At 37.6% G+C, this 13,558-nt stretch overlaps 1 protein-coding gene across 4 annotated transcripts in view; it reads right to left on the bottom strand.

The window, feature by feature from the left end:
- Positions 1-6,141: 6,141 nt before the first annotated feature.
- The window catches only part of LOC128231350 (kinesin-like protein KIF22-B), a 101,144-nt gene continuing 93,727 nt past the window's right edge, over positions 6,142-13,558 (bottom strand). For all 4 annotated transcript variants that reach the window (XM_052944038.1, XM_052944036.1, XM_052944037.1 and 1 more), the window contains exons 8-17: positions 13,047-13,091; positions 12,290-12,440; positions 11,942-12,065; positions 11,531-11,640; positions 11,168-11,329; positions 10,695-10,844; positions 10,023-10,100; positions 8,580-8,704; positions 7,406-7,465; positions 6,142-6,760 (exon numbers count right to left, since the gene is read on the bottom strand). In XM_052944038.1, coding sequence (XP_052799998.1) covers positions 6,737-6,760; positions 7,406-7,465; positions 8,580-8,704; positions 10,023-10,100; positions 10,695-10,844; positions 11,168-11,329; positions 11,531-11,640; positions 11,942-12,065; positions 12,290-12,440; positions 13,047-13,091 — 1,029 coding nt within the window. In that variant the 3' untranslated portion in view covers positions 6,142-6,736. The remainder of the gene's footprint in view (positions 6,761-7,405; positions 7,466-8,579; positions 8,705-10,022; positions 10,101-10,694; positions 10,845-11,167; positions 11,330-11,530; positions 11,641-11,941; positions 12,066-12,289; positions 12,441-13,046; positions 13,092-13,558) is intronic.

Below are 13,558 nucleotides of genomic sequence, written 5' to 3'. Positions count from 1 at the left end.
TCTAATGATAGCTTGTATGGTTCTTAATTGGCCATGTACTCAGGGATATTAAAATAATTTTGTGCAATGTTCCCCATGTGATGCTCTCGAGTCACATGCAAACCATGTCTGTAGCTGAACCGTAAGGTCATACTTAAAGAACGAGTCCTTGAAATTAGGTTGCCCCTGCTGTAACGTGGCCTTGCATTGGTGGATTTTAAAATTAAATGCAACGAGAAGATCTGTGCAAGAACGTGGTCAGTGATGGTAAAAAAAAAGGTCACACTCAAGGGTCATTGGTCAAAATTCCTTAGTTTTGTTTGACCAAGATGAAACTTAGAAATTATTAGGGGAGTTTAAAATGAGTTGTGCAAATATATCATGAGACTGCATGTCACATGGAAGACGCATGTTAGTGGGTCAATGTCCAAGGTCACACTCAGCGTTTATTGGTATTTTGATTTGTTTGTAGGGATGGCAACGAGTAGTAAAATTGGTACTCTAGTACTCGGACAATCTTCAGATCGTGTACTCGATTACTCGGAAAACTTAGTTTTCGGTAAAGACAAGTTCTTGTATACATGTATCAGTCATGTACATCGTGCGTTGGTTGTAGTATTGGCCATATCATCTTTAAATAAGACTGGCATTATGTACCTTATCAGAGAAATCAATAAAAAGAAAACAAATATTGTTTCATGCTTTTAATTTGTCGTTTTCATTTCATTTTATAGGTATAAATGTACTACAATATAAATTGAAAGCGCAACTCCGATCATATTCGAGGGTCGAGATGATCGACAATACACGCAATAATGAACAACATTCAGAATTACAATAAACGAAAATAATTTATAAATTGTTTAGTTGTTTACCCTACGAAATACTTTTTAAAATGACAGTTTTTCATACTGAAATATTGTTGTTTTCCTCATTAACATTCATTTTTCCATAATTAAGATATCCACTAATCAATTGTGATAATCATTGCAAACAATACGCCCATTAAGGAATCATTGCACGTAACGTTTGTTACAAATTCTCTCAACAACGTCCATTGTTTGGTGAAAACACACTAATTGGTAAACAATACAATTCTGTAGGAGATGTACTGCCATCAAAACTTTGCTAATTGACATTGGTGCTATATGCAAAAAAGGGCCCTTTGTTGACAGTTTGCAACTATCACAACAGTCAATTGGTGAATTTTATAAAAAGAAATTTAAAAAATTGGAGTACAGTACTTGAGTAGTGGATATTGTTACAATGATAAGCTCTGATCCAGTTTGTGCCTGGATAGCTGCATAATTGTATAGAATTTGCTGACTCAAAAGGTACTGCTACTGGGAAAGGGATAAAACAAGGTCTTAAAATCTTCACTTCACTGTCACCAGTTTTCACATACTCTGAATCTGATCAGATCGTCTTCAAGTTAAAGGAAGGTAGTTAAGAACTGTACTGTCCGAAGTTTAGATTGACATTATTTCACAATGTTTAACCAAGAATCGATTGTATGCACAAACATTTAACATTGATGAAAGGATTTTATTTGTTAACCATTGACTAGTAACAAAAATGCCATTTCTACTATGACAAGTTGCAGAAATATGGCCTCTCCTCCATAAGCAAGATACAGAATAAGTCTCTCCCCCTTGTCAAGGTAGAGGTATACGCCCATGAGCATGAGATATATGACCTCTCCTCCATGAGCAAGATACAGAACCCCCCCCCCCCCTGCCAAGGTAGAGATATACAGCCTCCCCTCCATGAGGAAAAGATATATGACCTCTCCTCCATGAGCAAGATACAGAATAACCACCTCTCACCCCCTTGCCAAGGTAATGATATATGACCTCTCCTCCATGAGCAAGATACAGAATAAACACCTCTCACCCCCTGCCAATGAAGAGATATAAGGCCTCTCCTCCATAAGCAAGATACAGAATAACCACCTCTCACCCCCTGCCAAGGTAGAGATATAAGGCCTCTCTTCCATGAGCAAGTTACAAAATAACCACCTCTCACCCCCTGCCAAGGTAATGATATATGACCTCTCCTCCATGAGCAAGATACAGAATAACCACCTCTCACCCCCTGCCAAGGTAGAGATATAAGGCCTCTCTTCCATGAGCAAGTTACAGAATAACCACCTCTCACCCCCTGCCAAGGTAATGATATATGACCTCTCTTCCATGAGCACGACACAGAATAACCACCTCTCACCCCTTGCCAAGGTAATGATATATGACCTCTCTTCCATGAGCAAGATACAGAATAACCACCTCTCACACCCTGCCAAGGTAGAGATATATGACCTCCATGAGCAAGATACAGAATAACCACCTCTCATCCCCTGCCAAGGTAGGGATATAAGGCCTCTTCCATGAGCAAGATACAGAATAACCACCTCTCACCCCCTGCCAAGGTAGGGATATAAGGCCTCTCCCATGAGCAAGATACAGAATAACCACCTTTCACCCTCTGCCAAGGTAGGGATATAAGGCCTCTCCCAGGAGCAAGATACAGAATAACAATCTCTCCCCCCTTGCCAAGGTAGGGATATTAGGCCTCTCCCATGAGCAAGATACAGAATATTCACCTCTACCCCCCTGCCAAGGCAGAGATATAAGGCCTCTCCCATGAGCAAGATACAGAATAACCACCTCTCACCCCCTGCCAAGGTAGAGATATAAGGCCTCTCCCATGAGCAAGATACAGAATAACCACCTCTAACCCCCTGCCAAGGTAGGGATATAAGGCCTCTCCCATGAGCAAGATACAGAATAACCACCTCTTACCCCCTGCCAAGGTAGGGATATAAGGCCTCTCCCATGAGCAAGATACAGAATAACAATCTCTCCCCCCTTGCCAAGGTAGAGATATACAGCCTCCCCTCCATGAGCAAGATACAGAATAACCACCTCTCCACCCTTGCCAACTTTGAGATATACAGCCTCTCGTCCATGAGCAAGATACAGAATTACTTCCTCTCCTAACTTGCCAAGTTAGATATTTACATTCTCTCCTCCATTAGCTAGATACAGAATAACCACCTCTCCTAACTTGACAAGTAAGAGATAAATGGACCCTTCTCCATGAGAAAGATTCAGAATAACCGCCTCTCCTAACTTGCCAAGCTAGAGATTATAAGTATCTTCCATGGCCGAGAGTGTAAGAAAATGAGGTTTACCGAGTTTCTGCAAAACACCATGCGTGAGGGTCGGAATGAACCTTTCTTACACAAGCGGCTATGGGAGATGCTTTTTCTCCCACCTCAGTTAAAAAAAATTAAGTAAAAAATTATTTTTTTGCTGGAACTCTTTTGTGCTTAGTGAAAATAATTGCATTATATGCGATAATTCATGGTTGTAATGGATATGCGCGCAGTGATTCAGATTATGTTAATAGTCAAATCGGTCTTTGAATAGTTCTAAGGAGAGTGAAGCATTATTTCTTGAAAGGTGCATGAAAACTGTTTTATGGTGACATTGGAAGCGAGAAATAGTTAATTAGCGTTCTAAATATTGCCACAAGACAAGGTTTCCATGATGCTACAGACGACATTCTTCAACAAGGGAGGTAATTACAATGTGGCGACCATTAAAAAGGAGTTCCATACGGGCATTTTATCTTCGCCCGTGGGCAAGATAAGAATTTCTAGCATGGTTAAATTATTGGATCTACTTATCTGAGGTGGGAGAAATACGGCTCTCCTACCTACAGAGGAAAGAGGGAAAAGGCCTATTCTTCCTTGAAAATTAACAGAAAGACATTACCCGCCATCTAGGACAGGATATTAAGAAAACAGCCAACCTCCCTTGGCAAGATACAGAATAACTGCCTCTACTACATAGACAAGATACAGAAATATAGCCTCTACACTCTGTACTGGATACAGAAATATGGCCTCTCCTCCATGGATAAGATTCAGTAAAACAGCATCTCCTCCCTAGGAAAGATACAGACCTACTGCCTGTTCTTTAGACAATTTACAGAGATACAGCCTGTACAGGGAAAATATGGCCTCTTTTCCAGGTACAAGATACAGAAATATAGACTTTCCTCTGTGGACAAGATACAGAATAATGCCCACTCTTCTATGGACAAGATTCATATGTACAGCCTTTGACCAATGGATGAATGTAAAATAATGCCCTCTAATCCTTGGACAACATGCAGAAACAAGGCCTCTAATCATTTGACCGGATACATAAATATGGCCTCTCATCCATCCACAAAATACACCCTCTCCTCCCTTGACAAGCTATAGAAATACAGCCTCTTATTCATGGATCAAATACAGAAATACACCAACTCCTCCCTGGACAAGCTATAGATTACAGTCTCTTATTCATGGACCAGATACAGAAATACACCCACTCCTCCCTGGACAAGCTATAGAAATACAGCCTCTTATTCATGGATCAAATACAGAAATACACCAACTCCTCCCTGGACAAGCTAAAGATTACAGTCTCTTATTCATGGACCAGATACAGAAATACACCCACTCCTCCCTGGACAAGCTATATAAATACAGCATCTCCTCCCTGGACAAAAAACAGAAATACACCGGTACCCACTTCTCCCTGGACAAGCTATAGAAATATAGCCTCTTCTCCCTGAACAAGATTCAGAAAAACAGCTTTTCCTCCCTAGACAAGATACAGAAATACAGCCTTACCTCCATGGACAAGATCAAGAATACAGCCTCTCCTCCCTGAACAAGTTACAGATAAACAGCCTCTTCTTCCTAAACAAGATTATAGATACAAAAATACAGCCTCACCTCCCTAGAAAAGATACAGAAATAAGGCCTCTTTTCAATGGACATCATACGGTAATATGGCCTCTCCTCCCTGGACAAGATACAAAAATAAGGCCGCTCCTTTGTCAATTTACAGAAAAACAGCTTCTCCTCTCTTGAAAAGATACAGCGATACTGCCTGTCATTCATGCGCAAGAAACAGAAATAGGGCCTCTCGTCCATGGACAAGATGCAGAAATATGGGCACTCCTCCCTAGGCCTTTCATCCACAGACTGGATTAAGAAATGTGTCTTCTCTTCACTGGACAAGGATCAGAAATACAGACTCTGCTTCCGAGAAGCTCTACATCTCCTCAAATCACAAGTGACATAAAAAAAAGTCTCTCCTCTATTGATAACATAGAGAAATACAGCCTCTCATCCATGAACAAGATATAAAAATACGGTTTTGCCTCCCTTAAAAAGTTAAAGAAAGGGTGGATAGTTGGTCTAGTGGTAAGACACTGGACAAGCATGCAATTAGACCGGGTTCAAATTCAGGTAATGCACTCGCAAATATCTGAAATACCTTTAGGCAAATCCTACCTCACTGGAATGGTAAAAGGTGATTGAAAAAATACCCAGGGAAGGACCTACAAGATGATCCACTTTCAAAGATCTTCAACCCGCTACATGTAACATTGGAAAGCATACCCCTGCTATGCTAGGGAAACCTGGAAGTACCCTAACAGTCAAGTTACCTTCCAAAATACAGTCAAGTTACCTTCCAAAATACAGCCAGACACTGATGACCAGTGGAAGCCAGGTTGTGGAGCAAACAGGCAGTTGGACCAGAAAAAGGGTTCAAGAGATACATTTACAGCTTCTGCTTCATGGACAAAATACAATAATGCAACAACAGACAGTAAAGCTCAGGGACAGCTTGGAACTCAACATTTTGTTTAAATATTGACAATTGACATGTTCACTTAGATTAATCATTGGTTTGGGACGGAAGGACGGAAGAATAGCCTAAATTGAGTGTATTTGCTCATCCTAATATTTAAAGTTTTATTATACACGTATATCTAAATTTCCAAGCTCACACTTGGGTAACTAAATTAGTGTGTACCTATCAAATTACTTGCACATTTCAAGGAAGTATCTCAATTGATTGACATTCGGTGTGCCAATCATGGCAATGTGGAAGTTTCACAAGCAATATGAGCACTGTTTTCAGTAACTATGAACTTGACCTTGTCTTCAATATACAAATGTATTTCCACGTGTACAGTCTACGAATACATTGCAAGTCACTTAGTCGGACAACATTTTTGTATTAAATTGAAACCACCATAGTTTTCATTTATGTTGTAGTGGTTTTATTTCTCATGACAATGAACAGTTGATGATACTTTAAATTTTATTCAATATACTAGATCGCAGAATCCTTATACAGAGCATAGTTACCGGTAATACAGAATTGATAGACACACATGTACAGACACTGAGAGACATACATGAAAAACACTTTTAAAATCGTAGGAATAAAATTACCAGGTGATAAAATGTTAACGCTTTAAAGACAATAAAATTCATAAGTTCCCTCCCATTAAAAAACGCTGGCACAGAACATAGGTTAAGATAAATATGCAAACAACATGAGCCTTTGATCACTGACTGCAACAACGTGCAGAGTGAAATGACTTGAGCACAACAATTCAGCCATTCAACATGTTAAAAAACTTATAGCTTGTTTACAAATAATAACATAATCCACCAAAATGTATGCATTTTTTTTAAACATTTGAAAAATTGAGATCAGTGTAATGACCTGCGCATGCACACACACTGTACCCGGAGTGTGTTACACTGTAGCATGGATGTGTCAAACTGTCCAATGGCATGTGTATTGGGGTCAAGTAATCTTCCCCACTAAGTAATCTCGAGTATGTTCCTGTCCCTGGAGAGGCCATTTTCTCCGAACATGAAGCAACTTTTTATTTTGGGCTATGATGTTGTCACAAAGTTGCTCTGAAATGAACATTATTTACTTAAATACAACAGGGTTATAATACTGGTAAAGCATTTTAATCCCCGTAGTTGTATTCAACAAGATGATTTAAGTTGATCTGCAAACACATGCAAGAGTCAGATACAACCACGAGGTTAAAACACTGCTTATTATCCTTTCCTGTTATAACTAGAATTCATGACCATTTTGCATACCAAATGTGAAGTCTCTACACCAAATTGTTCAAACGGTCCTGAAACACATATTTTGCCCCAACATCTACAAATAAATCCCTCTGTGTAAGCCATGCTTCCTATTCAACACAGTAAATAACGATTGAATGACATTCTCTTTTGTCTCAACAGCAAGGATAGCGCATTTAAGTGGCCTAAAACCACCCGCTGAAATGGTTTCAACCATTCAGCTGCAAGATCAATCACATCCCTCACTTTTATTTCATTCTAGTTCGAAATCTGTTGTCTTATATCATCATGTATAGGTATGTTTAAATGCAATCTTAAGATCTTAAAATGCTTAAACTCCAGGAGCCTTATGCGCCCCCCTAGACCTCTGACGAAAAAGAGGAGAAAACTTTAAAAAAAAAAAAAACAGAGGAAATCCTGTGTTACTCAAGATTTTTGCAATATTATTGTATCTAAACTTACATGAAGGAGTTTCTGGAAATATTTCTCAGTAAAACCTGGTATGTTCATCAAATCTGCAGGCTGGAATGGAACGTGAATGGTTATCAAAATCTACAATATTTTATAAGTTAAAAATTATTGAAAAACATGTTGGGCACGACCAATGCGTGTGGGTGCTGGACTTACATACAATTCACCAACTTTACAATCTGACAGCCATTTTTCACATTCAAATATAACTACTTATCGACAAAAGATGAAGTGCCCTACACATGTTCAAACATTTGGTTAGTACCACAGAACAGAAGAATTTAGGAAAATCATGAAAACACAACTGAATAAGTAGTGATTTTAAGAAAATCACATAAATATCACATTTTTTTATGTTCATTTGAATTTTTCAGTATTTAGGTATCATAAAAAAGGACCCCAGTCATTTACAATAATGTTGTCACAGTTGAAAGTTAAGTCAAAGTTTACTTTAATTGGTGTCTCTTGGAAATAAACAGGACAAAAAATACTTATATTACAATTGACGGTGCAGTTTTGTTTTACATCCAGCAATCAACTTATTAGTCCATGGGATTTCCCATCGTAATGCACACATGCTGTACTTTGGCATAAAACAGCACACAATCATTCGCTTTCAGGTTATAAACATAACCATAACCAACATGTCAGGCTGCAATATTTCACAGATAATATTGTCAATTGTATAATTTACAAGTAGAAATCCTACTAAAAAGATATTTTTGGTCGGAAATATTCCCTTTCTTGTCTGACCTACTTAAGTCAAAGTTCATGGTTTTGTCTTTTTGAAAGTTAAGGTAATGGTATTTGCCTGTTGCTTTGTGTTGATTTACTGTCATATCATAATAATACTCCAGAAATATGATGTAAACACACTTCCGCTGATTCCGCTCCCACTTTTATGACTGATTTCACAGCCAAAAAACTACATGTAATAGATAAAAGGTGACCGTTTGTATATTGTAAGCCAGAATCCAATATCATAACACTAGTCCTAGACAGTTTTGAATGCATGCCAATATACCATAAAGATTTCTTGAGGCCAGGTCAAATAATATTGGAGAAACATGTATATGGTCCATTTGCTGATTCTAAGTAAGTCAAGGGCCACAAAAGCCACAATATGTATCCACTAACTGAAGACCAGGAGAAGACATGCATGTACCTTGGAGAAAGCCCCATATGTTTCGCGCCAGTCGAAGATCAATTTGGCCCGTTTGGCTCCCACAGTCTGGAGGGCTTGCAGACCTTTCACTGATGATGTGTTCAACAGCTCCCAAAAATCTCCATCTGAAAGCAACACAAACATGTGGCCATAATTTGTTATGATCATTTTAAAGGAGGCCAACTATACAATCGCTACTTTAAAATTCAGGCTAGTAACCTGGAGAAACCACCTGCCTGGATCAGTCAAAAAAGGGGCATGTTTAAAAACTATAGATAGAGTAGTGGGCATTACTATGTCATTGTATGTGGATATTGTCACTGGCAACATTTGTACCAAGTTTCATATATTTATATTTGCCTAGTCTGTTGTATAGATAAAACTTGACATTCATATTGTTAACACGTAAGGACTTATGACGTCATTGTTTATTTCAATATTGCCCTCTGATTGGATTAGCGCGACGTCATTTAACCAATGATATACAACCTGCCAAATATCAGCTTTTACTTTTATACAAACGTGTGTTATTGGTTACATTTCTCTACGAACAAATACTCCATTGCAGAAGATACTGCTAATATATAATCGTAATGAATAATTATTCAAAATGTAAATATAAGTATTGATCACATTTTTTTTAGTTTATGCTGTATGAACGCAGTAAGGCAAGGGGGCAGATTACCAAGAAGTGCTAGCATGTCCATGGAATTTGCTCATGTGCCATACAACGTTCATTCAGCATAAACACAAAAAAAAGAAAAGAATTCAATCCTTAATTGAATATCATACACAGTTTTGGAATTAAGGCCAAATAAAGTTATAGCAGGATGCAGATGACAAGACCAAGGCTCACAATACCACAACTTGTTTTCTTCGGATAAAAAGACAAGCAAATAATTCCCCCTTTTCGTTCTTCTGTCATTCAATACACTAGGACAGTCTGGATATAAATAAGACATAGAGGATAACTGTTTGTTTCAGTGTAAGATCATGACTATTTCACTGACTGATCACCAAAAGCTACATTTTAAGAGTGTTCGAGAGGTCAAATATATTGCGATTTCACACTGAAACAAACATTTTTTTTTTAATACATGCCTTAAAAGGATTTAAAATAAAATTATTGCAATTTTTCAGAAAAACGCGCCAAATTGTAAGTGACAAAAATGAAGGCGTTCAATTTATGTCCCAGCTCTTTCAGTGCTGACTTGAAATTGAAAGCAGGTAAAATTTCAAAACAGTGAAAAATATCAAACTCTTATTTCACGGACAATTCCCTTAATAAACAAGTGAAATTTTCCTACCAATATTTAGTGTGCAAATACAATTGTTTTTTTCTGACATGATGATCAATCATGGTTGTCCTAATTCAACAGAAGATTTTACAAGTTAAACTAATTAAGCAGATTTGTTATGAATGTTAAGGTTGATGTAACATACTGCGCTTAGCCTGTGAAGAAGAATGCAGCAGGGCGTCCTCCGGCTTGACAACACTTTCTTCACTGTTTTCCTTACCATCTGAAAAAGCATGAAGTAATGATTTATACATCATTGATTTTGTCAGTAAGAGTTGGACATTCATACTGATATGTACATATAAAACAGGATAAGTCTAGCTTTGTGACAGTAAAATGTCAATGACATACAAATATGATCCTGTCTGAAAGCTAAAGATGTCCATAATGGCATTTATAAATAGCTATTAAATAAACTGAAAAGCTTGCTAAATTAACATGTATAAAATGATGGTGTCTTGCCTAACTGTGCCAATCTAATCTTCAACCAGTTTATTTCAATATTGCACTCAGATTGGAGTACTGTGACATCATTTTACCAATGGCATTCAATGTTACAATTATCAGCTATTCTTTCGTGCACTGAATACTCAGCTGCGGAACATTTCACTTATGTTTCATTGTGTTAAATAATGTAAATAGAAGGAATTCTCCTATTTTTTCCTGTGTTCATGCTGAACGAATGCAAAAAGGTAAGCTTGCAAAGTTCCCAAACATTCACGTAAATTTACTTGAGTGCCCTCCTGCCTTCATACAGCATGAACACAATAAAGTGAGATCAATCATTAAATTACCATACATGTTTATACATTATTACCTTTCACGCTCGCAGACGATACAAATCCCTTCTTCTTGATCCTGGGGGGTGGGGCAAACAGGGGTGAGCAGGTGAACTCCTCCTGCCTCTTCCGTTTGCCCAGGACCGGTCCACCAGTGTCCGGCGTGTCTGCTATCACATTGGTCTGATCTGTGGAGCACAGATGAGGAGACTCATTTTACTTTCAAGTATTCATTATGAAATTCAAATAAAGATCAGACAACTTCAATAGTAGATGTTTAGTTTAAAACTATTGGTGGGTAAAAATGTATCCAGTTTTGTTTGATTAACCTTCATTTTGAATGCATGTTGGCAAGAAGACAACAAAGACAAACAAACACATGTATGAAACAAATTTAGCGCCATTTCATTAATATTCTATATTAAACATAACCTACCAGACCACTATGCATACCAGATTTTGTGTTTTATATGTCACAATTATTGTTGCTTAAGTTTTGTGTGGCTGGTACCTGTGAGCGACTGTGTGAGGTTCTTTCCCGGAGGTTTGGGGAGTTTCTGTTTCATGGAATGGGGGAGGGTGTGTTGACTGGCTAGGGCCTTTAACTGGGCATGGTTCTCCGCCAACTGACGCTGAAGATCATGGATTGCCTTGGTCTTCGGAGTCTGGGCACCTGAGAATAAAACATGCAGTAAAATCAGACCTATATCATGTATGTTGTACAGGTAAAGCTTAGAAGAACTATTAAGTACTAAAAGGCTTACTTTATGCAACTGACTCCTTTCCATACATGTCTGTCTAAGACTACCTAACCAGTACATTGTGCCTGTCTCGTTGAAATCTACCTAACCATTACAGGAACTGTATAACCTACCTGGATGTGAGGGTTTCATGGCCTGCACCTGGGAGATGATGTTAGTCTCAAGTTGCTGGAGCCGTTGATTCACCTGGACCTCCCATTCCTCTTGACGCTTCAACAATGGGCTGCAAACATGCAATGGATGCTGGATGATTTGCAATCTTTCAAATATAAATAATATTTAAAATCTTCCTTAAGGTTAATGCCCACCTCTAATCAGCTACTATGCAATTAAAACAGTAATATGGCAGTCACAATTTAGTAATCAGTTATGCATGAAACAAAAAAACCTCTATGATGTATATCCTTGACCTTGATATAATAAAATGAAAACTTTGTAGAACACAATGGCAGGTAGAACTTTTTTAATCATTTGAGGAAGCCTGAAAACTATCCACTTGAGTAGAAGAGTGATAGCCTGTGTACCTGATGGAGTGTGAGGGCAGGTCGCTGGTATCGAGGGAGTCTGTGCTGCTGTCCAATCTGTTGGGCTTCTCCGGACCACTGCGCTTCACTGGTGATACTTTCACTACCTGACGCTGAGGCTTAACTGTAGATAGACAACAAATAATGTACATAGCAAAAACATGGAATAAATATGTACATGTCAGTTATAAGTTAGAAAATGGATTAAAACTAAAGCTTACAATTTTATACTAAACATTCGGTATGTACGTATTTTCTATCTATCATGCTCATAATCAAAAACATAAAATAGAAATCGTTCATGTAAGCAATTTAAGTCTTTTAAGTGTACATAAATAGATGATGCACCTATTCCTACTGTCTCCCTGACTACCGTGCTGTTTATGATCTTCTTGCTCTTGGTGGCGAGGTTCAGAGTACAATATGTATCATAGTAGTAGCGCTCCTCTGGGGCCACATTGGTGATCATCACAGAGTGGCAGCTACCTCCTATAGAGTCCTACAGTACAGAAATGTACAACAGTCGTGGTGAGAGTAGAAGTTAAAGCATACACACAGTCGGCAAAAAGTCTGAAAACTACCATAACTTGACTGGAAGTCATAATTTTGAAGTTTTGAGTATCTCGTAGATTGGTAAATAATCCTGGGTTAATAGCATAACTAACCAGCCAGATTTTAGTCATGTTATATGCAAGAGAATAATATTGTTCACAGTATTGACTTTCTTTATGAAAATGCTAACTCACAAATCAATTTTATCAAAAAAATAAAAAATATTACAATTTCTACAGAGCTACTACTTTAAAAAATATTTATCGCTACAATTGGTCTAAAACTCAGTCTTACTACCATCATTTGAAACGAAATTTCCAACAGTGATCATCAAATCCTGGTGTCAGTTTTACTCTGTTGGCCATTTCCCCAAGTTTTCATTTAATATTAACACATTACTGATACAGAATTATGCAATGGGGCAGTTAAATGAGTTTGAACTTAAAAGCTCACTTTTTTGTATATATTATGCTATGATAATGTGTTCGCGACATGTTTCAAGTAAATTTGTTTACAATGCAATAAAATAGGAATGAAGCTACAGTTACCGTACCTGCAGTAGTCTGGTCAGCTTACTGTTGCGGTATGGGACCCTTGGCTGAAATTCATACATCATATGAAATGGACATATACAATAGGGAGTACACGAAGGACTTATCTCATATTAAAATCAACAAACACCTTCATGTTAGAAAACCATTTATTTATATTGTCAAGTCAAAAATATCTGTGCTAGTTAAATACATTGTATCAAAGAGATTTGTTTCCTTGATATCAGGTCCTTGAAAAAGTTCTGTCAACATATTGGTTGTACTATGTTTGAAAACACTTTCTTTGTTTTCCCTCATTATCATTTCTTAGTTATTCTAATATCAGAAAGGTCTCTCTTCCAAAGAGGGAACGATAAGGCGGAGCACTTACTGGCGTGCAGATAAATTACATCAAATTTAATACAAGATAGACTATTATAGTGCTTACTTTATTACACGGTTCAAATATTGGCATGTGTATATGAGATTCATTCTTCAAATTTAATGTGTTATTAATTTCTATGTAAATTTTATG

The sequence above is a fragment of the Mya arenaria genome, chromosome 4 (assembly GCF_026914265.1).
Source record: "Mya arenaria isolate MELC-2E11 chromosome 4, ASM2691426v1".
NCBI lineage: Eukaryota > Metazoa > Mollusca > Bivalvia > Myida > Myidae > Mya > Mya arenaria.
This window is presented reverse-complemented; position numbering and strand designations above follow the sequence as displayed.